Raw genomic sequence first — 25901 nt, 5'->3', positions numbered from 1 at the left:
CGTGGCCCACCTGGCGTTGGGGCCGGTTGGGAAGCAGGAAATTTCTCATGGCCGAGGAGGGGCTGGCGGTTCCCGGACAGAACCCCGGCACGGGCTGGGATTTCCGGGTGGCCTTTTCCGGGCCCCTCAGGATGTTCCCATCCGGCACAGCTGCGGCGGTGGCAGCTCCCTGCTCCCCTGCGTGCGGTGGGTGCTCGGCACAGCCGGCTCCCAGCACACGGATCGGCACATGGCCATACGTCCCAGCCCTGAGGGTCCACGCGTGGGTCCACAGGGTGGGGGCTGCAGGCAGTTGGGCTTTGCTGCCCAACCGGGCACCCGGGACAGAGCCTTGAGGGACCCGTCCGGGGCTGGGACCCCTCCTCACCATGGTCCCCCCGGGGTTTGCCGGGGCAGGAAGGTGCCGAGGTGGTGCCGGCACACAGGGTCCAGCATCGACAGTGCACGGCCGGCCACCTCTCCTTGGGGCTGCCGGGTGCTGGGGGGGTGCCCGGAGCACCGTGCCCCTGGGGTGGCCATCGGCAGGGCCCCAGCCCAGCGCGGTGGGAGCCCCCCCAGGGCCCGGGATTACCGGGATGGGGGGGGGTGGGGGGTCACGGCCACATCCCCACCCGTGGGGAGCGGCTCCGGGCGGGCGGGGGGGGGAGCTCGGTCTTCCCGGGAGAGTGGGACGTGACGGGAGCGGCGGGGCCGGGACTCGACACGTCCCGGGGCTGCTCCGTGTCCCCGGGCACGGCGGTGGCGGCTCCGCGAGCACGTGGCCGGGCCGGGCCATAAGCGGCCGCCCCGCCTCGCCCCTCCCCCCGCGCGCCCATTGGCTCACCCTTCCCCCTCCCGCTCGCCCATTGGCCCCGGCGCCCTCCACAAACAAAGGCCGGCGCCCGCGGGGGGCCCGGCGCGCCGCTCTGATTGGTGAAACCGCGGCGAGGGGGCGGGACGAAGGGGGAGGAAGGAACGCGGGCGAGCCCCTCCCTCCGAGCCGCGCCAGATGCCTTATAAGGGGCGGGGCGGGGTGCGTCCATTCATGCGCGTAGAGGAGAGGCGGGCCTATCGCGTGGCTCCGCCCCCGCCGGCGGCGCGCGCTCCGGGAGGGGGCGGGGCTCTGTCCCACGGTGCCGCGCAGGCGGGAGGAGCGGCCCGGTACGGCAAGGCCAGGTTCGGTTCGGTTTGGTTCGGTACAGATGGTACGTGCGGCTGTGACGGTGCCGGGGCTGGTGGGGGACGGGGGGGGGGAGGGGGGCGGTGGCCCGTCTGATGCGTGTCCCGCGTGTTCGCGGGTGGATCCCCGTCCGGTCCCCGCGGGTCTCCTCGGCCCCGGTGCTGCCGTCCTCCGTTGGCCCGCACGGCTCTGTGCGCCTCGCACAAACACGCGTGTGTGGCTGTGCCTTCCCTGCACGCCCACGCGTGTGTTATGCTGGGGCGGGGGGGGGGGGGGGGTCCCTTTCGGCCCCGTGCAGGCCCCCCCCCCCCCTTACCGGCCGGGGCTCCGCATCACCCCGGGGGTCCGCCGGCCCGAGCAGCCCCAGCTTTCCCCATGCCCTGGGGGGGGGACATCTGCCCTGAAATCCACCCCACGGCGAGCACAGGCTGCGGGACCCCACGGCTCGTGTGCCAGGACATTGGGGTGACACCGGGGTTGGGGGGGGGGTGTCACCACAGCCTCTCACCTCCCCCCGGGACGGTTTGTGCTGTTTAACCCCCACTGCTTCTCGCCTAGATAAATCGGGTCCCTCTCCTCCATTTTCCTAATAGCGACCATAAATTTATTTACATTTCCAATCTGCCAGGTACTCGCATGACACACGGCGGCTTCCAGCCTGCGCCGCAGATATGGATTGAACTTTAGTCTCTGAGCAATTAAGGTGCCTGAAACTGCACTTCATTAATGGTTGTTATGCAATAAAACCGATAAAACTGCCCTTATTTGCAATATAAAAACGCAATTTGTTTTAATTTATGTTTTTAAATACTTGCCGGGTTGTTCCTGGGCTCTGCCAGGCATCTGTCATTGGGGCCGGCTGCGGCGGGGAGCAAAGCGGCCCTGGCCTGCTTGGCGGTGGGTGCTGACCCCTGCAGGGAGGGGGGGACACGGGGTGCTCTGGGTGGTGTGTGGGCGCAGACCCTCGGGTGCACCCACCTCTGGGCTGTGGCATGAGTGCACTCTGCCCTGGCAGCCTGGGAAGGGGGTTCCCATTCCTCCGGGACTCTGCACTGGGGCCCCCCCCAGCCTGCAGTCCCATACATTGTGCCCCCCTCGCCCCAGGGAAGCTGCCTGGCAGAGAAGGGAGGGAGGGCAGGGATGCTCCCAGGGGCCTCGTGGTCCTGGGGGAGAGCTGCCCTGTGCCGTGGGTGGTTCATGCGAGCCCCATGGCACACTGCGGCACAGAGCCCCCCGACCCGGAGCTGCCACCGAGGTGAATTCTTGCAGAGGCAAATACCAGCCATGAGTGAGGAAGGGATGGTGGGGCAGGGATGGGAGCTCCCATGCCTGCATCCCACTGGGCAGAGCCAAACTGGGACATTTTTCCTGGGATACCACCACCCGTGAGAGTTGCAAATCTGTCTCTGCCTGGTTCTGCTCAGCACGGTGTGTGCACACAAGCACGTGCCTGCACACCCAAGCACACGCGTGCACGTGCACGGAGGTGCGTGCATCCCTGCGGAGCAGCATCAGACAAAGCAGCGCTCCCTGCCCAGCCCCAGCAGCTGCCGGACCTCCCCGGGGGGGGGTGTTGCATTTTCATAAAACAGCTCGGGATCCCCAGCCGGCCCTAAGCCACCTTTTCTAATTACAGTAATTGCGGCTCCGGCAGCCCTCTGGGGCTGTTTATTCTCCGTGGCTCCAAATCCAGGCGGGAGGAATCTGGGCCATCGAGCAGGACTGGGAAGGGCTCTGAGCCGCAGGGGCTTCCCGGCAGATCCCGCGGTAGGGATGCTGCCGCCAGCTCCGTTCCTCTCTCTCGCGCCAACAAAACAAATGGGGCCTTGCTTTGCCCTTTGCCGGCTTCCAGGAGCCAGCCGGAGATGCCATGCCCCACGCCGTGCCGGCTGAGCGGGGCTGGGGGGTCCACGGCGCAAGCCCGTTGTCCCAGTCCCCATCCCGGTTGGCATTTCCTCGTGCCGGTGGCTGGCCGTGCTCCCGGGGGGTGCAGGGGGCTTCAGCGCTTTCCAGGGAGTTTTGCGCTTGCTCTTGGCACGTTTGCGGTGGGGAAATGGCCCTGGTGCTGCTGGGGAGGGTCTGGCCTTGGCTGGGACGCAGACAGATGGCTGGACAGAGACCCCGGCACATGCCAGAGGCAGGATTTGGCCCTGGGCTGTTAGTAACGGCCGAGCAGCTGAAGGCACCTGAGGAGCTGGAGAGAACTGTGGTCCCTCAGGACGGGCATGGACGAGCCCTGGGAGCAGTGGCGCAGGAGGAGGGGATGGTGCCGGGTGGGAGCTGCTGCTCCCAGGGCTGCTGGGGGGATAAATAAAGAAAATAACCCTGAGGAGGAGGCAGCCACAAGCACGTGGCCACCGCTGCAATATTGGGCAGTTATTACGAGCAATAAATATACCGCTGGCTCGCAGGGTGCCCTTTGGGCTGGTGGTAATTGCCCTTCGCAGCAGCTCCCGCTGGCGACTGCGGGATGCCCCCCCACCCCCTGCCATGGCCAGCTCTGCTTTCCTTCATTTTAGTCCTTATCTGTCTTATTATTTCACCCCTTTCACAGCCCGTCCCCTTTCCCGTTTGCTGACCAGCAGCATGTTGAGCCCCTGTTGATTTTGGGGGGAAGAAGGTGGGTTAGCTGGGGTGGGGGCCCTCATCCTCCCCCCAGCAAGGTGCACGAGGATGCTGGTGAAGGGGAGCGATGGGGGCTTGCCCCGGCTGAGCCTGGCACCACCGAGGGGATCGGGGTTCCCCAGGACCCTGAGCAGCACCCAACTTGGGGTGCAGCCCCGGTGCCACCCTGGGAGTCCCGGTCGCGTCCCCCCAGTGCCACGCATGGTGCAGACGGTGCCGGGCAGGAGAGCGCGGCTGTCCCATGGCACTGCAAGGGGATGCTGGCAGCCGGGCACCGGGCCACGGGCCACCGCAGGCACCCACCGGAGGAATAGGCTAGTTTTGGAGGGGATGGACGTGCCAACATCGTTCCCAGGGCCCGGGATGGGGGTGGGATGGAGACCACCCTGCACGGGCAGGGGCTGCAGGCAATGCCAGCCTCAGGTTTGCCCCGGGAAGCGGCAGCTGCCTGTCCCTGCCTGCGGCGCCACGGCAAGCGGTGGCCGGCCCGTGGCGTGTGATCCATTTATTTGGTAGTCGGGAGCTGATGGATTGCAGGCGAGCGGCCGCAGGTGGTTTGGATTGCAGCGGGGCTGGGGACACAGCGATTGGAAACACATTGTCCCAGCAGCACCGACCGGCACTATGTGGGGAGCCGGGCAGTGCCAGAGCCGTCCCAGCCTGTCCCAGTGACCCACACCGGTGGCTCCACTCGTGCTGGTGACCCCGTGTCGGTGCCTGCCATGCTGGAGAGCACCAGGGCATTGGAGCTGGGGCCACCGTGCCCCCCGCCGCACCGCGTCCCCAAGCTGGCGCTCGCCCACCCGGGCTGGTGACAGGGTCAGGGGCCACAGAGCGGGGGCTGCTCCCCCAGCATCCCCGTCCCACGGCGCGGGGACTCACAGCCGGCCGGGTCTCGGTGGTTGCCGGGCTCCTGGCTGCCGGCGGCTGCTCACACGCGGAGAAGCCACCTGAGCCCTTTTTTCTGCCAGTGCTGAGTTAGGGGCCGTGTAACGCTAATTGGATAAACATGATTTCCCCTCTAACTCGCTGCAGATGTCTCCTCTGCACGGGAGCAAGGTGCTCTCCCTTCCCGGCACGGCGGGTGGCTGCCGCCGGTGCCTGGCGGCGGCTCTGCCCTCCCCAGCGGGTGCTCAGGCACCCATGGGTGGGAGATGCCCAGCTCCACGCCACCCCCAGCCTGTGGCAACAAGTGGGTGCCGGGGCAGGGCTGCGGGGTGGTCCTGGGACACGCACACATGGGCCTCGCTGTGTGTTCCTGGGGGCACAGGGGAACCCCCACAGCACGCAGGGGTTCCCTTCCCCTGCAGCCCCCCTCGTCCCGTGCCTGGGTGCTGCATCCCATGTCGGGCTACCACGTCCCACGCCTGGGCGCTGCAGGCCACGACCGCGGCTCCCCCAGATCAAGGCAGCGACAGCCCCGAGGGGACCCCCCGTCCCACCTGGGGGACATGCAGGGACGCAGGCACGGCCCCGGCACAGCAGGCAGAGAAACGCAGCCGGCACTGCCGCCACCGCCGCCGGCCCCCGAGCCCGTGCGGCACCTGGAGGGAATTAGGCAGGCGTGTTCACCTCCCTGCAAACCTTTTGTAGAGCAAATTCCTGCGGTTACCCATTGCAATTGCTGCAAATTATACAAGCGCCGCGTGTTTCATTCCAACGGCAGCGTGCAGTTGGCGTGCGCCGCTCCGACCTGCCGTGGTGCGTGGCCCCGGGGGAACCGTCCAGAGCCCCCCGCGTCTTTCCTTTTATTTTCTTTCTTTTTTTTGCTTTCTCCTCCTCAGGAGATGAAGAGCAAGCAGGCAGGTGGGAAGGGCCGGGGGGAGATGCCTGCGGCGGGCAGGGAGCCCCCCGGGTGTTGGGTGATCGTCCGCCGTGGCCTCGTGGGTGCCTCATGGAGGTTGGCACCCATGGCTCGGACACCCCCCCCCCCGAGAGCAGGCTGCGGGGGGTACCCCCGCTGCGGACAGACAGACCCACGGCCACGCCGGAGTCGGGGACCGCTCCGGCCAGGATGGGGACCGCCGGACCTGCTGCGTGCGTCGCGCGGGCACAGCTGGATGCTACGCCCAGATGCGCGCCCAAGGGTCTGCCCACCCCAGCAGGGGGGACCCTGGGCGACGGGCTGCCCTCGGGGTGCGTGCAGCTGCGTTGCGCACACGCGTGGGCGTGCGTGTGCATTCGTTCGCACGCCTGCATCTGCACGGGGGGGGGGTGGGGGTGTTGCGGGGGTGCCGGTGCACGTGTGCGGGCGTGCGCGGGCACGTGCTCGCACCTGCAGGCGCGTGCCCGCCCCTCGGGGGGTTCCCCCGGGCCGGGGGGGGGGGGGGGCGGGGGGGGACCCCCCGGTTTCACTCCCACCCCGGTTCTCCCAGGAGCAGCGGGTACGGTCCTCCAAGGCGGCAGGAGTAGCCCGTTCGACGCCGCTCTGCCCTTCTCCTCGCATTACCCGGCCTTTTGACTTCCCGGAAGCGCCAGCGGAGCAGCGGAACCCGGAAGTGCCGCTGTGGCCGGTGCCGGGGCCGGCGGCGGGGACGGGGGCGGGTCGGGTTTGGTCACCGCTATGGCGGGCACGGGTGGCTGAGGAGTCGCTTGGGGACGCGGGTGGTGGTGGCGGCGGCGGCGGCGGCGGCTGCGAGCCGGACCCCGCGCCACGGGGACTCTCCCGCCGCGGGTCATGGCGGCGGCGGCGGCGGCGGCGGGCTCCAACTGGGGCCTGATCATGAACGTGGTGAACAGCATCGTGGGGGTGAGCGTCCTCACCGTGCCCTTCTGCTTCCGACAGGTGAGCGCTCCGCCGCCCACCCCCCCCGGGCCGCCCTCCCGTCGCCGGTGTTCCCCCGTTCCCCCCCCCCCCTCCCCCGCCGGTTCCCGGTGCTGGGGGGGTGCTTCTCCGGGGGGCGGCGGGGCCGGCCGGTTAGCCCCTCGTCGCCGTCTCCGGCAGAGACTGGTGGGGTCGGCTACCCGCGGGTCTCACCGAACCGGGCGGTCCTGCCGGTGTCCCCGTCGCTCTGAGGCCGGTGAGAGGCACCAGGAGGGTCGGGAGGGACATCGGGGACCGTCGCCGGTTTCCCCCCGCCAAGAGAGCCCCGTGCGGGGCTGGGGGCTGGGTGCGTCGGTCCGTTCTCTAGTCAGCTGGAAGTCCCCAGGGGTTCCTTGGCGCGGTGTCTGCCCCAAGCCCTGGGGGCTGGGGAGGGCAGTCGGGGGCACGTTTGCCCCTGGCCCCAATTTGAAGGGCGGTTCAGTGTTTTGGGGTGGTTGGTAGAGGACGGTCAGTGAAGGAACCGCTACAGACTGAGGTCTCTTGCACCAAACTACGAGTTTTTCCTTGTTGTGAGGTCTGCAGGTAACCATTTCTGCCTTTCCTGTGAGTAGAAGGGAAAAACAATTGAAGAATTTATCCATATGATAAATGTGGGTCAGCTCGGAGGTGTTTGCAAACCAGGTGTTGAGCCCTTACGCTGAGCTGTGCCCCCGCTCCCCCTCTCCAGGAGCTGCCGCCATCCCTGTGGCCGCACCAGGTTTAAATACACAGAAAAGGAGATGGCTGTGATAGAGATCTGGCATCACTTGTACCTCTTTAAAGTCACCTGCTTAAAAAGTGTCCAGTGTTTAATATCCCCTGCTGCAAATGCATGAACCAGCAAGGCAGGACAGCACTGGTAGCGAGCTTGGTAATTAGTTCACGCTATCAAATAGTTCTTATTAAATAAATTTACAACAGAGTTTGCACCTCAGGATTAGGAGTGGTCTTTCTTTGCTCTGTGTGAAGCTGCTGAGAGCTGTGGAGAGCACTGGGGGAATGAATGAGGGGAGCTGTGGAAGTTCTGCTCCACAAACGGCTCCCAGTTCACTCTTTGGTGCTTAAATTGGTGCAGCTGGAAGCTGTGGGAAACAGGTGGCTGCTCCGCGTTGTCCTTGGGCTGCGGAGAGTAAAATTGAGCTTGTACGTCATGTTTCTCCTGGCTGCTCTGAAGTTGAGGGAACTCTCTAAACAGGCAAAAGTGTGGCTGGAAATGTGTGAGGGAGCCTAAAGGGGGTAAGGGACGGCAATAAGGCTGTGCAGAATGACTGACTTTCCATCTTGTGCTTGTCTTTTCCCCCCTCTTCTCCCGTTTCAGTGTGGCATTGTCCTGGGAGCTCTGCTGCTGATTTTCTGTTCTTGGATGACTCATCAATCCTGCATGTTCCTGGTGAAATCGGCCAATCTCAGCAAGCGCAGGACCTACCCCGGCCTGGGTGAGAATTTTCAGCTCTAGGGCTTGTTGGTTTGTTTTTTTTTTTTTTAACTGCAATTTTTCTTTGACCTCTTAATTTACAACTTTCATACTGATATTGTTGGAATAGCAAATGGTTTCTTGATGTAGTTTTCAATTTGTGTTGTCTTCCTCTGTCAGTCTCTCCCCCCTGCCCCATGTCCCCAGGGGAACGCGAGGGTTTAATTCTGCTCTTGACAGTGAATAGGCGCAGAATTGTTTTGACTCTGCAGGGCAGGGGAGGAGATGCAGCACTGACTGATCAAAACCCAAGTTTTCGGGAGCTGGCGTAGTGGGTGTCTGGTGTAAATTATTGGTCTCGGCATGAAAGCCGCGAGCTTCCCCACCCAGTGTGCTGCTGAGGACATCGGGTTCTGCCAGCGGAGAGCCTGGCATGGAGCTCAGGCCGCCTGGATCCGAGCTGTGTGCGCGTTTATGGCAGAGCAGAGAGGAAAGAGTGTGCAAGGTTCCAAGTGGCCAAGAAAATAAAAACATCTGCAAGATTCATGTGTGGGTTTTTGGCAGACTCTGCCAGCCCTCTTCCTCAGAGCTCGTCGCCTCTGCGCTGGCGCCAGGGTTGGCCTCTGCTCGTGACCTCGCTTCTCATTCTGACCGACTTGGGGGGTAGGAGGAGGTGGTCGGGTTCCAGTCCTCTGCATCGGCATGTGAAACGACAGGAAAAGTCGTCTTTCACTCGGTTTCCCTTATTTCTCTGGTGTGGGGGGGAGAGAGTTGGCTGGCATTGGCCTTGGTAAAAGAACTAAAGAAACGCATGACTCACTCGCTGACCGTGTTGTTGACAGATGGGTTTCCTCCATCCTCAGCGTGCCCGAGGTGTTGTTACCGGGCTGCACGTTTTGGCTTCTGCCAAGTTATATCTGCTAGAAACTGAAGAGATCAAGAAGTTCTGTGGTCTGGGAGGTTTTGCCTGTGGTGCTGGAGGGAAGGGGGAGCCCCCACGTAGTGTCCGACTTGTCCCTGCTGCTCCCAGCCCAGCTGCCTGGGTTGCCTCTCCCTGCCCCCTCACAACACGTCTTTGTGTATGCTGCTTCCCCGAAGTACAGAGAGTCCCCTCCACCTTGGAGCGTCTCCCGGGAAGAAGGGATCCTCTGCACTCCCTGAAGCCAAGGGGCTGGAATACACAGAGGGCCAGTAATGCTTCTAAACTTCCTGGCACCTCCTGGCACGCAAACGCTGGCGCTGAAAGAAATGCCTCTGCTCCCTCCCTCTGCCCTGGGAGAGGTGCCACCGGGAGGGACAGCCCTGAGAGGAAAGGCAGCGCTGCTATAATGCATCCTAATGCATCAAGGTTGAGCAGCTCCACACAGACAGCCTTTGTCACTGTGGGCTTGTGCCCTGGTACATCTGCGAGAGATCCTGGCAGCCCCTGCAGCTGATTGTGTGGGAGGCTTTGGCAGTGCTGAAAGATGTAAGAAAGTTTTGCAAATTAACTTTGGTCAGCCAGTCCCTTCCGGAGGAACATTGAGAGCGATCGTTACAGCTACAAAAGAGCCAGGGTCGCAACAGGCTGATATCTAGCCCGGGCGTCTTTGCTCAGCAGCGCTCTGTGCCTGAAGGGGTTGGCTATTAAAAATATTTTGCTCTTTGCCGCTGTTCTCCTGCACTGCGTGGAAGGGAGGGGCCTTGGACGGATGAGGACAAGAAGTGGGATGCAGTTCCCAGACAGACTTTAACCAGGAGATGAGTTCATGCCTCCCCTTACAGCTGCTGAAAGTGGCCTGGGTCTTTGCAGACTACTTGTGTTGGGTACCGACCCCGTCAGCAGCACGCTGCACCCCTGGGAGGCAGCTCGGTTCCGCTCCCTGCAGAGAAAAGTGCTGAAATACAGGCTGCCCGTTCTAGTAACCACACTTGGTTTAAAAGGGCTTCTCTAATTACTGAGCCGATTCAGCTCTGCCCAGCTTGTTAGGCATCTAGAGATCCCATTCCGAAGATGCTTGACTGTACAATTTATTTTACAGTCGTCGTCTCCTTCCTCCTTGCGAAGGTAAAAGATCCAATTTTTCCAGTGTCCCCAGATGGGGACATCTGACATAGTGTTTGAAGGCTTGTTCTCATTAGAACAGCACTTCAGAACAGCCAAGGAGACCGATTGTTTCTCAGCATCTCCAGCCTAGACGACTGCCAGCAGCTGTAGCTGTTTTCTGGAGGCACCTACCTTTCTGTGTGATGAGTAAGAGGAGCTTGCAGGAGCAGTGCAGCAGCAGCAATCCTTGTAGAGGTTGGCTCATTAATGACCCAGTCACCGGGAGGGATGTTTTCCTCTTGCTGGTTCCCCTCTCTCATCCCTGGCCCTTTGGATGTGTGACTGAATCCCCTAAGGGCTGTTGCCTTTTCCCCTTATGGTTGCGAGTTCCCAAAGGAGGTGAGAGCTGGAGGCCAAAGCGGTGCGGCCGCTCTTCGCACTCGGGCAGCGCGCCTGGTGGCGGTTGTTCCACCCGGTCTGTCACCAAGCCATCGGCTATTTTCAGTGCTACCCCACATAACAGCTCTGGTTTATTTTTCTGCTGTGGGTCTCCTGCCATGCTTTTTTCTCATTCTGTGGGAGAACATCTTGTTTCCTTAATTTTTAGCTCAAGCAGTGTCCAAAGAAATCAGAGTTTGTGTATTTAAAATAGCTGAAGATGCTTCCAGAAGCAAATAAAGTTTGTTTTCTGGTGGCCTGCAGGAATGTGTGCTGTACCTTGAGAGAAGACAAAGGGGAATCCAGGGTGGTGGTTTTCATGTTGGACCTCTGCAGTTAAAAGACTGACAGAATTGGGCAATGTGGTCGGTGCTTGGAACTGGAGGTCTCAATTCCCATTCTACCCAGTAAGATCTAAAAATACAAGCGGAGTTTTCTTGGCATTTTCTTTTTAAGAAAAAACACAATGATTTAAAGACTACTGATTATTTTCTGCTACAAGCTACAACCCAAGTATGGGAGGGGAAAAAAAAAAAAAGTCTCTTGGCAGCAGCCCTTTGGTGTGGGTTGTGAATACTGGGTATTCTGGGTATGGGATTGAACATTCTGGGCACCATCTCAGATCTCCCATCCAGCAACGTCAGGCGGTTCAGTTATAGTGGGAAGATAAAAATAAAAATGAGAGTTTGATGAAATTTTGCACTGCAGTAACTTTTTGCCACACAGCATCTTATACATGCATATTTTCTCTTCCGCGCTGACTTTCTTTTAATGGTTGCCATGTGTGACTGCTACTTCACACCACTTTTTTTTTAAAGAGAAAAAAAAAAAAAGAACCTGCTTTCTATCTTTTCCTCATCTTTGTTCCTGTCTTATGTGGTTTTCAGTTTGTGGAGGGCATGTCTGAAAAAGAAAGTGGGAGGGTGGGCAGGGAACAGCCCCAAAACACAACACCGGTGGGTTCCCGCTGCGCTGCCCTTTGTCACTGTTATTGTTTAATTTTGAACTGACGTGTGTGCCACGTTCTGGACCTTTCCTTGTCTAACTGCAACCTTTTTTTCCTCTTATGCCAGCATTTCACGCCTATGGAAAAGCAGGAAAAATGTTGGTGGAAACAAGGTAATCTGCTGCTTTTTTAAAGCTTGAACAGTTTGGTTTTCTTTAATGAAAAATACTGCTTTGTAGCCTCTTGTGGCCTTGCTGCGCTCTTGTTTCTTACCCTCCTGCCTTTTCTGGTACCAGAAGTCTTCCTTGCCACCTAGAATTTGAACAAGACTGTAAGTGAGATTCCCTAAACACAGCTCACAGGTGTCGCCTTCAGCATATCCCACCTGTTCCTGCATAGAGACAGGAGCACTTTCCAGACAGTGGGAGCACAGAAGTCGGGGAATGAACTCATCTCCTGCTCTGCTGCGTGTGCTGTGAAATCATGGGCATGTCACTTGTGGCCGTTTTCCAGGGGTGAAATCCCTGCCAAGATCGCCGTGAGTTAGTGGGAGGGAGAGCGTTCAGTACCTCGGATCCACCCTTTAGCTGCTCTGGTCCTGCCCGCTCCTTGCCCCGCTCTCTGCATTAGGAGATGCTTTGTGCGGGGAAATCCTGTCTCCATTTCAGGGCAGACTCTGCTTCCTCAGATGACCCCAATGCAAGGAGAAGCTCCCCCACAGGTCTCATTCAGCAGTCATGATGGGCAATGGGACATCGTTACACCACTGCTTTTTCCAGCAGAGATTCTTTGGTGGAGGCGTCTTGAGCCCAGGCCAGTCGTGGTGCTGGCTCCTTCCCTCTCCCCAGCTGCAGACTGCTGCAGAACACTAAAAATACGCAGAATATTTCTCAGATGTTACTTGTCCATGCAAGCAATTGCTGTAATTGCCACAGGGATGTTATATAATTGGAACTGGGAGGGAAAGTGGTCCATGCAATCATGAATGGGAGGAGAAGCAGTTCATAAGACAATCTTTTCATTAAAGTGTGGTCCATTTTGTGGAAAGAAGTTTGAGAGCTGATTTGGTATCGAGACTTTCATGGTAGGCGCCTGCTGTGGGGTGTGGGGCTGAGAGAGCCTCTTGTTGATTCTTTTAAATGTTTTTGCAAGAAATAAAGGAGTGCTTGCCATCTCCAAGGTTTGTTTTTTATTGTGGCTCCAAACTGCAGTTAAACCCACACACGGGTTGTCACCAGAACGGCATCTCTAGCCGAGATGTTAGGTGTGGATGCAAGGTGGATGCAAGTTCTCTGGTTTTTATTTTACCAAGGCTGAATGCAGAACTGGTGGCCTGCCCTTCACAAGCCTGATGACAGAAGCATGGTCCTCCCCTCTAGCACCAGTAGTGATGCGCAGCTTGCTCATACGGCTGTGAGAGCTCACTCGCAGCCCACTGTATCCCTGTAGACGGAAAACCTACTTTACTGCTGGTTGCCAAACGTGTTTTCGGTGTGGGTTCAGCAAAATCTGGGGCTCGTCTCCACTGTGACTTGCCAGAAAGTTGTGTTAGAGGGTGGATGTACACTGAAGCAGGGCACACTGAGGCTGCTTTACCTCTGAACACAAGCGAATGACTGCACAAGATTTTAAGTCACTTTAAATGTACCCTTTTAGCTGTTTTCTGTTTAACTCTTCTGGATGTTCCTTGGTAAGCTGGGGGGTGCAGTAGGATCCTAACCAATCTTTAGCTGTTGCGATTGTGTGCAGGATGTAGCCCTTGTGACCTTGTCGGTGCTAAACCTTTGTCTTAATCCTTCAGCAGCAGCTGCAGTGTATGTAGGATGTCTCTTGCTCCCAGCGTATGAACTGTAGCTCCATGCAGGACACGTAGCAGTGTTCTCACTACTCACGTGTCATTTGTGGGGGCCCCATCGCCGCAGGCTCAGTTACGGCAGTCCCAGGCAGCGTCTCCAGGTGTCTCTAAGGTAGCCTTAGCGTTAACAAAGCCTCGTCCTCTCGCGAGGGCTGTGCGGAGTACAAATCCACTGGGAATGTGACTGCTGACACACACCTGCCCAGGAGCAGGGGCCGTGTTCCAGGGTTCCTGCTCCAGTCTCCTAACCTTTGTGTATTTTGTTGTTTTTGCAGCATGATTGGGCTGATGCTGGGAACTTGCATTGCTTTCTATGTTGTCATTGGTGATCTGGGGTCCAACTTCTTTGCTCGGCTGCTTGGATTTCAGGTAAATAAATCCTCACTGGATCACATCTACAATGCAGACAGCGGTCCTAATTCTTGCGTCGAGCTGTGTGTGCCTTAGATACAGCAAAGAGCGTCCTGCCTTAGTAGTGTGCTCAGCAGTGCACAAGGCGTTGTGGGGTCATCTCATGGTGAGCTTTAATGGCACACCTTGTGCACAGAGCATTTAGCTCTATGAAGCGCTGGAAGCCCAGACGTATGGCGAGCAATTAGATGTGTAAAACCTCCAATGAGGCACGTCCAACAAAGGAAGTATTTTTAACTTGGTCTCTATTAATTCTGGAGCAGATTCCTGGAGGAGACGATGCTTCCTGTCTTAATTCCTGCCCCTAAAGTGTAGTGACAGACAGTTCCTCTGTCTGAGCTCTCATCCGCTTGCAGCCCTCTAGTTCAAGAGGGATGTTTGTCCTGTCCCTTGCTGTTTTGGTGGCCAAAGTTACTGTGCGTCTGCCTCCTCCTTAAGATAAAATAAGCTGTGCGATGAGCCCAGTGTTGGCTCAAGATGCGTGGTGGCAAGAGGTGCTCCTTGTGGGCAGGAGGCTCTTGCTGCTCTTTCTGGAGAGCTGTGAGCAGCAGCACTCGGAGCCAGCGTGAGGGCCATGTGGGGAAGCAAAATGGACATGTGGAAGGATTTTTGGCGGGGCTGTTATCTGCTCCGCCTGATGCTGCTAAGCTCCGATTAAGGGACTGTGAAGTTAAAAAGATGCGTTGTGGCTGCAGCCAAATTAGGTATTAAATATTTCCAAGCATTTCAGTGTGTTCTGCTATAATAAATACCAATGTGAGGTTTTGATTAATTTTCTGGATCAGAATTTTCAAGACTTCAGTCTCTTGTCTCCCAAGTAAGTTTAGTTTTTATTTAATTGCATGAAAATACCTAAATAGCTTGTGCTGGATTAGCATTTAAACACCTTCCCCCTGCCCCCCCCCCCCAAATACTTCCACTTCAGGATGGACCTGTCACACACTGTGTAGAGCAACAGTGGCACCCAGTGACTGTATAAGCTAATCACAGACCTAGCCAAAGAAACAGCAAGCTTTCAGTATCAAATCTTTAAATACGTACGGAAGTAGAATTTCACGTTTGAAATCGATCCTGGCTTTGCATTGTTTCTCACTGTGGAAAAGTTAACCACATCAGGGTTTGCTAATTTGGTGGGATGTTTTGAGTATCCTCCGTGCTCCAGTTCTTTATGCAGGTCCCTTTTCCAGGTGTCTGGCAGTTTCCGGATAGTCCTGCTCTTTGCCGTCTCCCTGTGCATTGTACTTCCATTGAGCCTCCAGAGGAACATGATGGCCTCCATACAGTCATTCAGTGCCATGGCTCTGATCTTTTACACGGTGTTCATGTTCGTGGTGAGTATCAACGCTGGGAATGCTGTTTTCCTATTGTTTTAACACAGATGTTCCCACTGGGACAGCCTGCAGGTGCAGGCCTGAAGTTTAAAATGTCCTTCCTGATAATTAGTGCTGCTAGTCCCGGGCATAATGAGTGATCTGGGTGCCTGTGCTCTTGAGCTGGTGGAGGTGGGGAGGTACAGACTGTAGAAACTGGCCAGTGGGTCTGTAAGCTATTACACATGCTAGGGACTGCGGTGGCACAAATAATAACAAACCACAAATCAAGCTGTGGTTTATTCTGCTTGTTGGTGTCTTATAATTTAGGGCTCTGAACTTTGAATCAAAGGATGGAAGATGTGGGGAAGAGCGCCTGGAAGCAGAAGGACTTTCATCATGCGTTAGTGTTTTGCCTTGAAAACCTCAATGCTTCTAATCTGTAGGGGGAAGGCAGCTCTCGTTAAGAACTCAAGCATGTACTTTGCATGCTTTTTTGCAGCTGATGGTTAATGTCTTTCAGGCTGCAAGTAGTTTTATTTGTTAGACACCAGCACTTCTATTTCTTGAGAGTTGAAAGCTTCGTAAAGCCTTAAGTCTGGTACGTGGCGTATACTTGTTCTTGGATATTTCTAGAAAAGTTTTTCTTCACTGAGGTGAATGGATTCTTGACCATTTAGATTAAGTAGGGTAAGCTGAGAGTTACCTAAAGCTGGCCCTGTTTGGCTTGGCCAAGCCCCATTGTATAGTACCATTTACTGAGTGGTGGAGACTTTCACTTGCTTTTTAATGACTTCAAGTTTCTCCTCATGGATGCTCATGTGGTTTGTTCGTGGAGCCCCAGCCACTGGAAGAGCTGAAACAAAAGGAAGAAAAGGGAGGTGTGGAAATTCTTTCCACTTAACTTTTTTTAGTAGGTTGTGCTGGGTCACGCTTCTAAGCTTGCCTCTGTAAGGAGGCTGGACACTGTAAATAAATGAGTGTTTTACAAAACTGCTGTGTTCCAGGAGCTGTACCTTTAAGAAAACCACAACATTTCATGAGAGTTGGCTGCACTAAAACATAATCTCTGGGGATTAGAAAACCCCCATTCAGGCGATATTATAAACAGGCATTCAGACATATTTACCTTCTGTTTCCTGTGCAACCCAATGCCTGCCAGCTTCTCTGTCAATGGCTAAAGAGCTCCCCTGGCCTCGTCTGGGTACCTCGCTCCCCCTGTTTTCCTGAAGTTTATCCTTGTCTTTGGTGAACTGGTGTTGTTAAATGGCTCTGGAGTAGCAGTGTGCAGGTGGGGGTCCTGTTTTAGGAACCTTTGTCTCTCTCTGCTGAACAGGATTCTCCAAGGCAAATGTCGCTTCCCGTTTGGATTTAAAAATGTGTTTAAAAAAGCGCAAAAGAAATTGCTGGGAACAACAATTCTCCCAGCTAAATGTGTCAGTGGAAATTGTTCCACCCTGGTGCGTGCTATGATGTCTGATGGCATCAAACAAGGGGGGAATGTCATAGATCTTTTAAAATACACCCCAGGATCCTTGGTGGCAAGAGGCCTATGGAGGTTGCTGGGAGCTTTAATAACGTGTGTGGGTGGGGTGGGGAGCTGGGGAATTTGACTAATAGAGATTGGGCTGTGGTAGGCAGTGTAAGCTGTTCCTTGCAGAGCTGCCACATGCTGCCTTTTATCCCAGCACCGGCATTACTGCTGCCGTAAAGTTGTTTTGGGTTGGATCTTAACCCCTTTTCTTTCTCTTGGCTACAGATCGTGCTGTCGTCCTTCAAGCATGGCCTCTTCAGCGGGCAGTGGCTGCAGCGAGTTAGTTACACTCGTTGGGAGGGCATTTTTCGCTGCATCCCCATCTTTGGCATGTCTTTCGCCTGTCAGTCGTAAGTACCTGCCATTCCAACTTCTGGCAGTTGTGGTGCGCAATGAGTTTCTGTGAGGGCAGAGGGTCATGAGGATCTGCAAGGGATAGATACCATCTGGTTTCCTATTTTATTTTAATCAAAATATTTTACAGCCCACTGAAATACAGCATCTCATTCAGTTGTGACCCTTTTGTTACCTAGATGTGGGAGGGAGTTATATTTCACTTGGGAGTTTTTGTACTTGAGCAACACAAGATCATTTGGGCCAAACAGATCCTCAGTGTAATGCACGTTGCTTCTGGTACAGCTGCATAAGTGATGAATTTCCCCCGTTTCTTGAAGGGAATGATTTAGTACCAGGAAAGGCTGCGGGGCTGTGTTGCCTAATGGCCGCAGGGCCCCCTGCAGGGTAACGTACACTCCCGGCTGCTCTCTGCTTCCCCGATTTTTTTTTTTTTGAGAATACTCAGAAGATCACACAGTCGTTGACTTTGGAGAGTTGTTCGTGTGTTTCCAGTTACCTGCTTTTAATGAGGGTTTCCATTGGCACGTGGAAGGACGTGACGGCAGACCAGGCTGTTTTCACGTTTCTAGCAGCATTACCTTCTGCACCAAAATGGCAAGTGAGCAATACGTGCCTGGCCAGAATAGTAACAGGCTTTAAATAGAAGTGTAAATCCAAATGTGGACACGGAAAAGACCATCCTCATTTGGAAGGCTGGCAGAGTTGGGCTTTCCCCCCTGTAGTTCTAGCAAATGGGTAGCATGCCAACAGTAAATGAATGTGACAGATAAAATTTGTTCAGACTGCTGTGTTTACACCCACATGCAAGATCCAAATCATCATTTTCCACTTATCGGCTCTCTTGGCAGCTCAGTTCCTACCCGAACACGCTCCAGTCTTGCTGTTTAATGTCTCTATTGCAACTGGCGAAGGGAATTGTATTCTTTTACAGCTTTACCTTGTTAACATTTTAAAGTTTTTAAATTCTAACTTCTTTTTTTTTTTTTTCCTTATGGTAGCCACGCAGTAACCAGCACAATTTTGCTGGGAGTTGGAAATGCGGGGAAATCATTTGGTCGGGACCAGTGTGCACATACCTAAATATAGGCTCCATTACAGCACTTACGTGGCAAGCCGAACCTAAAGCAATGCGTTTTTTCCAAGCATCAGGGCAATACGCTGTCCTCAGCGCAGGCAATCTTTCTAAGTATGTTATTCTCAGCTAGGTAGGTTTAATTTTGCTAGCCTCTGAATCACCTTTTTAAAAAATAAATAACATAAAGCAGAAATCCTTTTCCTTCAGCACGTAAATGCAGCATACAGTAGGGACAAATAAATGCACTATTATTCTAGCTTGAAAAACTTGACCCTGCTTTACTTGTGAGTTCAATACCCTTTGCTTTTTAAAAGCTATCCTGTTGTTGCTGAAGTTGCAAAGTAGGTCACTCCTCTACAGTTATGTAGCATGGAAATTTGCTGTGGAGCTGAGAGCTGGGAGTGCGAGGACTCCAGGGTTACCTCTGCTGCAGACTCCTTGCGTGACCTTGGTCAAGTCACTGAACCCTCTAATTAAAGAAGTGTCAGTAGAGCTTTCCAGGAGAAAACTTCTAACTTCTGGAGATGGCTATTCTGGTGCAGATGGATGCAAAAATGCTGAATTCACAGGGACAGTAAAAGTCAGGATGTTGTTCATTGCCTCTGTGAGCATCAGTTCCCTGCAGGCTGAGTTAGTACTGTGCTCACAGAGCCTGTACAAGGTGGTCCCTACAGTGAAGGTGTAGAACAGATACTCTGAGGTAGCTCTGGCCATCTCTGAAGCAAGGCTGCTTTCTCTGAGACTGCTCTTAACGCTTGTGCTGACTTGCCTGCTCTCTGCTCAGGAGGAGCCATCTACTTGTGCCCTCTTTGAGGTGCAGTGTAACAGATAATGCAGGGGAGGATCCCTGATCCTTTGCTGGCCTTCAGTGCAGTCATTTTGCTTAAAAATAAACCCTGGGCGTGTCAGGACATGCTGCTTGTTGTATGCTTCTTGTCCTCTTGCTCTGCCTTGAGAAGTGGTGATGGTCAGGAGGGCCCAACAGCGTGTCGTGGGGGCTTGAGGGACACTGTGCTGGTCCTCCAAACCCAAGTTGACCAAATGGGTGCAGTTAGGTCATCGCAGGAAGCCTGGGTGCAGCTGGCCTTTGCACGGCTCTTTTTCCCGTGTCACTGCTGTTGCTCCTGCACTAATGCGAACCTGGCCTGGCTGTGCCATCCCGTGCACTGCAGAGCCTCTCTGCTTCCCTCCTTTCCTCTCCTTCTTGGGCCTGGATGTTTGGCTGGCTCCCTTCCCCTCGTGGGGCTGAAGTACAGGACATAGTTGGTTAATTTGGCGGAGGTCGCTGCATTGAGGGCAGGGAGGAATCCGAAATGGAGCTGGTCTCCTCGCTCCCTGCTGGTAAATGGCTGTCACGGTGCTGCATTTGCAGACCCCGCATGTGTCTCGCGGGTTCCTGCGAGCCGATGTGCTCAGCTTCCTTTGTGCAGAACTGTTTGATGTTAAGGGATTAAGGGTTAAGGATTTTTCTGCTTGGCCTCAGCTTGACACACTTTCTCTTAATGGCTTTGTGCCCACTGGAGCTGGGGATACCCCCTTCCCATCTAACTGGATGCTCGCCCCCTTCTCATGAGAGTTACTTCAGTAACATGAAGCCAGGATGTAGCCACTTGAATTAAAGTAACAAGAGGTTAATGAGTTGCTAAAATATGCACCTGATGTCAAAAAGTACATTCCACATGCTTTCCAAGTCTGTAAATACCCCAAATCCTGTGTAATTGGTGCTCCCAGCTTTCTATGAACTGAGCTCTAGCAGCAGCGCTGAAATATGACAGGCGCTGCGTTTAGTTTTGTTTGTTTAACTTTTCTTTTAGACAGTGTGATGCTCTAACCTTCTTCCTGCTTTTACTCTGTAAACACTGCGTTGCTTTAATTATCAGCATAGAGAGCTCCAAGAACAATAATCTGCAATGCGCTGCCTGGCCTGGTGCCACTGGTGTTTCACTGGAACAAACGGTCATTCATTTTGCAACACTTTTGAACCAAAATGTTTACATCACACGTTTAGCTCCACGTGGTGGGGTGGGGAGAGCAGGAATATTTTTGCAACACTTAAAGTTATGAGTGTTCTGAAATCTCTTGGCATTAGCAATATAAATTGTGGAATAGCAGCGAGTGTTTATGCTCCATAGGGGGAAGGTGTCAGGGATTCTTTGCTGCTGGGCTGAGGCAGAGAACGTGCTGAAGTTGGGTTTTTCTCTCTCTCTGCAGAAAGTTTCCTTAAATAATTTACCCTTTTCTACAGTCAGGTCTTGCCTACCTATGATAGCTTGGATGAGCCGTCTGTTAAAATCATGAGCTCCATATTTGCTTCTTCCCTAAACGTGGTCACCACCTTTTACATTACGGTAAGAAACTTCCCCTTCTCTTTCCTTGCCAGAAGTCAGGCTCTGGAGGGGCATCAGGGATGATGATTTATCTTCAGTTGGGGCTGGTTTCTGCTTATCTGTATTTATTCTGAAAGATAAGTCATTTTGATGGAAGTAAAATTAGATGGGAGATGATGAACCAAACAGTGCAGGAGGCATTTGGAGAGTCCAAATTTTCAGCGTGGCACACTTCCTTGGGTGGAGGCAGAGTGGAGACCCAGCTCTTCCATGCGCATCAGCCTGCTGTCTGCCTTCCAGGGCCCAGCCTGGAGCTACAGATGCTGCCCAGAGTTTAGGAAAGCTTCTTTCAGCCTGTTGCAATTGGAAAGATGTGAAGGAAGTTATGCCTCATAAAGCACCGGTTAATAAAACCGAGTTAATAATTCCTGAGAAGAGCCTTGCTGTGTGAGCTAGGCTGCTGTGGGGAATCGTTACGGCCCCTCCTTCGTTGGAGGGGGCTGGTCTGTGGCCCAGGCAGCAAGCAGAATGTCACTGCTCTGTGTCACAGGCAGTGGCAGCGTTCCCTCACTGCAACGTCCTCCATGAAATACCCCAGTATTTGGTGAGAAACTTGCCTCTGCTTTTAGGAAGGTCTCACTATTCATTAACCGCCTGTCTCAACTTTTGGGGGTGCTGCAGCTGGGGTTGCTGCAGGTTGCCCGTGGAGGTGGCCCCACGCTCCCTCCTTGGCTGGCTGGTCCTAACTCATAGGAGGACGCTGTCCTCCACCCTTTTGTAAAGAGCAGATATGAATATGCTTTGGAGTCAAACCCCATCCGCTCACTTCCCCTCCTGCCGGACAGGTGGGCTTCTTTGGCTACGTGAGTTACACTGAAGCCATTGCTGGGAACGTCCTAATGAACTTCCCTTCCAACCTTGTGACGGAGATGATTCGAGTGGGATTCATGATGTCGGTAGCTGTGGGGTTTCCGATGATGATTCTCCCGTGCAGACAGGCGCTGAACACCCTTCTGTTTGAGCAGCAGGTAAGATCTTCTTGTGTGGCCAGGAGCAGCTGGCTGCCTTGGTGTGCACCTTTGAAACTTGCTTTTTGAAGCGCTACTGTGACTCTTTGGCTTCTGCTGCTGGCTGCTGACCTGGGCTACAAATGTGCCTTGGTTCTGTGAGACTCCATTGACAACTGCATGTTTCTGACTCGTGGTAGGTACTCGCTATCCAGAGGGACAAACCCCCAACTGACAGTGAAATTATAAGTGCCTGGTGTGTGGTAACGGTGCAGCAGGAGGCCTGTGGCAGTCTGTAAATCCTGCTCTGCAGAATGATTAATCTCTGGTACTTTGAGTTTCTTGTCCTCTCTGCAGAGGAATTTTGTGGGCAGAAGTGCTGGAGTTGTGAGCCTGAAGCCTACTATCGCTGTGCTGCACCCCAGGTCCCGTGGCTGCTACTTCCCTGCTCCGCTGGGGATTTCAGCTCTCGTGCAGAAGTGTTACACAGTTCAGAGCCGAGGTGGTTCTCCCCCTCAGAAAGAGAGAGAAATGTGCTTTTGGGAACAGAGAAGCCTCCTTATTTCCTGCTGCTCCAGCTGGCATCCTTTTGCTGGCCAGCTCGATCTTGCTTTGCATTTAGCTCAAGCTTCTGTTCCTCGCCTCAGAGCCCAGCCCAGCCTTGTTTCTTCTTGCTTCTGTGTGTGCCTGCTCATTTCTGCTCTTTTATTATTATTCTTATCCTTGCACCTTTGTCAATAGTCCCCTGAGCAGCCTTCTCCCCTCTGGGTTCAGATGTCCCCTTCCTCCAGTGCCTCCCCTGGCTGTTTGGTGCCGGTCTGGTGCAGAAGCATGCGGTGGAATACAGCCCTCTCCCACACGTTCACCTTTCCCAGGGTCAGATCTTCAGACAGCCTTTGTGACTATAGTTGGTCTGTCTGATTTAGACTGTAAGTCCCTTGTGGCAGTAGCGTGTTCTCCTCTGTGTATTGTACGGCACTAAGCATGCCGATGGTATTCAGTAAATAACAGTAAGAGATTGTGGGAATGTTCTGAGGCCTTTGTGTATCTGCATAAATAGAAACCTCTTAGGGCAGGAAATAAAACTTGAGCAATTTATAGCTCTAAATCCTGCCACTTCTGCCTGTGAGAAGCCCCAAGCTCTTTTCTCACGTCGGGAGGGCCTGAGGATGGGGGAAGACGATCGGTGAAAGCCAGCGGGTGCAGAGGAGTAAGCGCTGGAAACACTTGGGAAGACTTTGGTTCTCGCCTGGGCTCAGCTCGTTGCTCTTTCGGCTCTGAACGTGTCACTTTGCGTTCCTCTTCCATCTGTGCAGCCAGGAGAGCAGGGACCCGCTGGTTCTCCCGGGCATGTGGGTTCGCTGGCACCTCTGCCTTCCGCACCTCCCGCTCGGAGGGTGGGGATGGGAAGCGGAGGGCATCTGGAAACCCTCCAGTATCAGCAGCTCCTCAGCAGCACCGATCCTCCTCTCTGCCATCTAGCTGGGGTGTCTTCTGTCAAGTCGGAGGAGCTGGTACATGTGTTATAACGCAGTGAGAATAGCCCTGTTCCCCGAGATGTTAGGGGACACCTTGCTGTAGCAAAACCAGAACTCTTCCCCCTGTGATCATTCTCCCTCCTGCCTTCTCAGCTGCGCTTCTTTCTCATGCCCTTGGCCTTGGGGCTGCTCGCCGAGGCCGGGGGGGCTGCAGCACTGGCACAGGCGCTGGGATACAGCTGCACAGTTCACGTTTGGGACAGGATGGAAACAGCAGCTCTGGCTCCGTACCCCCCCATCACTCTTGTTTTGAAGGTTCAAATGCAGTTGCATATTAAAACTGCTCAACCACATCTAACTGCCCCCCCTAGCATTCACCTCTGCGGGGACCATAGCGTGGAGGTGACAAAGCTGCTGGAGTAATTGCTTAGGAGCTGTGGGGTTGTGATACAGGAGCTAAACTCATTCTCCCCCTCCTGCCCTTTCTCTTCCAGCAAAAAGATGGCACCTTTGCTGCTGGGGGTTATATGCCCCCGCTTCGGTTCAAAGCCCTGACACTGGCTGTTGTGTTTGGAACCATGATAGGAGGCATCATGATCCCGAATGGTGAGTGAGGAGTTGGGGGCAAGGGCTGGTTGCTTGACTATTTTCTCTGGTTTCTTTTATTTGCTTTTCTGGGTTGGATGGCCGGGCTCTCTGGGCTCGCACCCCAGCCTGCCTGGGGGCTCAGACAGCTGCCACGTGCTGCTGCTCTGGCAGTCCTGGAAGGGACCTTTGCTGACTTCTCTTCTTCTTTGCCAGTGGAAACAGTCCTGGGCCTGACAGGTGCGACGATGGGAAGCCTCATTTGTTTTATCTGCCCAGCTCTTATTTACAAGAAGATCCACAAGAATGCGCTGTGTTCACAGGTCAGTGCTGATGCTGCTTGACATCCCCCTAAGCCCTCTTCAGAGCCTGGGAATGTAGTTAATTTGGCTGCAGTGGAGAAACTGCTTGGCACCTCCTCCAGCCGCCCCCTCCAGTTTGCCCAGTACAGGTGGGAGCTGTTCTGGTCGGCTGCTCTGAGCAGCATCACTGATGGACATGCAGACAGCAGCAGAGGAGGTGCTGGCCCAGTGCATGGCCTGCCCCATGCTGGAACACCAGCTCTTTTTGTCCCTCTAGCAGCAAGTGAAGCATTCATTTGGTGCATAAAATGCTGCTTCCAGTCCGCCTTCTGGTGAGCTTCAGGTTCTATATCTGCAGAATGGGAAATCCAGGCAGCCTATAAAACCTTAACAGGCCTTACATCCCAACCTGCCTGGGCTGGGTAAAATAAACAGGGTTTCTCAGCGATGCGGTTCTTGCTGCTGACCCTCAGCTTTCTGGTTTCAACCAAAATAATAATAAAAAGGAACACACACATAGAGGTGTTGCTCCAGGAATTGATTTTTTAAAAATTGGGGTCATTCAGAGGCTGTTAGAAGTTTAGCTTTTCCTCTTGCTCCAGTTTGAATTGGCCTCCTCCGGGACTGAAACAAAGTGGCTCTTTGCTGGGCTTGATCTCTCTGCTTCTGCAAATGCTGTGCTTTTGTGGGGCTGAAATTAACATGTTTTGTTTTTTTCTAACAATAACTTAATACACTGCCTTTTAGCAGGCCTCTGCCCCAGCATTACCAGTCACGACAGTGCTGGGCTGGGAATAAGGTTTTCGGCAAACTGCAGAGTCAGCAGGGGGAGAGCACGACATTTTTGTGGGTCCTACAGAACTAATGGCTTTTTCTGTGTTTAATGACTTGTGGGTTTGCAAACGTACATGAAGTTTTTAAGCAGGGTGTATTTTTTTATTTCCCCATGCTTTCTCTGACACAAGGAAATAGTCCAACTTTCCAGCTTTCACTCTGAATTCTGACACTTTGGTCCTAACTTCTTTGACTGAAACCCCAAGCAGGAGTCTGAATGCCAGCCTGGATTTTTCAGGGAAACAAAGAGCACTTTCAAGAATTGCTTTCTATTCCGGCTGAGCCAGAACGTTTCTCTGCAGTGCCTTGAAACTGCACTTAGGATGTGCTGAGCTCTTAGACTGGCTGCCCAGAGGCGGCTGTCAGCTGCCTAGTGTTGAACACTGGGGCCCTCACAATGCTTGACCTGAAACACTGGTCACAAGGCTGGTGAAGATGTTGGTCCTGCAGAAATCCCCGCAAAGAAGTAAGGGCTTATCTAAAGCATCAGCCCCCAGGTTACCCTGGCATTTCAAGGGGCTGGTGGCAAGCTGTCCAGCCTTCTCTTGGATGATCCATCACCTGTCAAGTTCGCATACTTGCTTTGACCGATGCTCTGAAGTGCTGCAGAAAGGGCACACCTGCCTTCAGAAACACGCTAGGCTGCAGAGCACCTCCCCGCCTCCACTCTGGAGCTGAATTCTGAGTCCACCCTCTCCTCGTTCCTCCAGGTCTTCTGCAAAGACTCATTTATTCTTTCCCTGAAGCTCTGTCTTTGGTCTCCTCCTTCATTCCTGCTTTTCTTTGATCAGGCGCTCCACTCCATCAAAATATGCTCCTGTGAAAAGTGGCAGTCAAGGGGGAGAAGGAGCCAGCCCTGGGCATAGCTGTCCCTCCCTGCTTTTCCCTGTCTGAATACTGTACACGTATGTTCTCCCTCCCTCCACCATCTTTAGCTTTCTTCCAAAGCAGCAGACCTTCTCAACGCCAGCTCTTATGCTTGCCTGAATTATCTTGACTCTTGTGGTGCTGCTGCTGAGAACTGGCTGCTTTTATTGGGCTACCTCGGGCATCCAGCAAAGTCCTGTCTCAGGCAGCTGTCCTGTGTTCAGCTGGGATAGAGTTTATTTTCACAGGCAGCTTACGGGGCTGGTGAGATAGGAAGTTCAGATTTACCGAGCTGGGGAGATGGTGCGAGCTGGGGAGATGGTGCAGGCTGAGGCTATAAAATGGGGAAGTTGCACTAGGAGGAGTGAAGAGGGTTCCAGGGGGAGGGATATGGGCAATCTCAGATGTTTGCTGGCTAGCAAAGAGCACTAGTGGCTTCTGCCAGTGAGTTGTTAATTATCGCAGCCACTGGTCAGCCGGCTGGGGCTGGGGACAGCAGCTTGGGCTAGGCTGGGGGGTGGCTTGGTTGAAAGGCTTGCTGTGTTGCA

General features: G+C 54.4%; 1 protein-coding gene and 1 long non-coding RNA gene across 2 annotated transcripts in view; both read left to right on the top strand.

Moving 5' to 3' along the window:
* Positions 1-1040: 1040 nt before the first annotated feature.
* LOC128151479 (uncharacterized) lies at positions 1041-1918 on the top strand. Its single transcript, XR_008238382.1, has 2 exons — positions 1041-1184; positions 1788-1918. It is a non-coding gene; the product is annotated as an uncharacterized LOC128151479 (long non-coding RNA).
* Positions 1919-6374: 4456 nt separating this feature from the next.
* The window catches only part of SLC38A10 (solute carrier family 38 member 10), a 38575-nt gene continuing 19048 nt past the window's right edge, over positions 6375-25901 (top strand). Inside the window, exons 1-10 of the mRNA XM_052808965.1 lie at positions 6375-6569; positions 7906-8023; positions 11539-11584; positions 13542-13635; positions 14865-15008; positions 16747-16871; positions 20199-20301; positions 21126-21308; positions 23260-23371; positions 23567-23673. Coding sequence (XP_052664925.1) covers positions 6462-6569; positions 7906-8023; positions 11539-11584; positions 13542-13635; positions 14865-15008; positions 16747-16871; positions 20199-20301; positions 21126-21308; positions 23260-23371; positions 23567-23673 — 1140 coding nt within the window. The 5' untranslated portion in view covers positions 6375-6461. The remainder of the gene's footprint in view (positions 6570-7905; positions 8024-11538; positions 11585-13541; positions 13636-14864; positions 15009-16746; positions 16872-20198; positions 20302-21125; positions 21309-23259; positions 23372-23566; positions 23674-25901) is intronic.

The sequence above is a fragment of the Harpia harpyja genome, chromosome 14 (genome assembly GCF_026419915.1).
Source record: "Harpia harpyja isolate bHarHar1 chromosome 14, bHarHar1 primary haplotype, whole genome shotgun sequence".
In the NCBI taxonomy this organism is placed as follows: Eukaryota; Metazoa; Chordata; class Aves; order Accipitriformes; family Accipitridae; genus Harpia; species Harpia harpyja.
The sequence above is the reverse complement of the archived record's forward strand: the minus strand, read 5'-3'. Positions and strand labels throughout refer to the sequence as shown.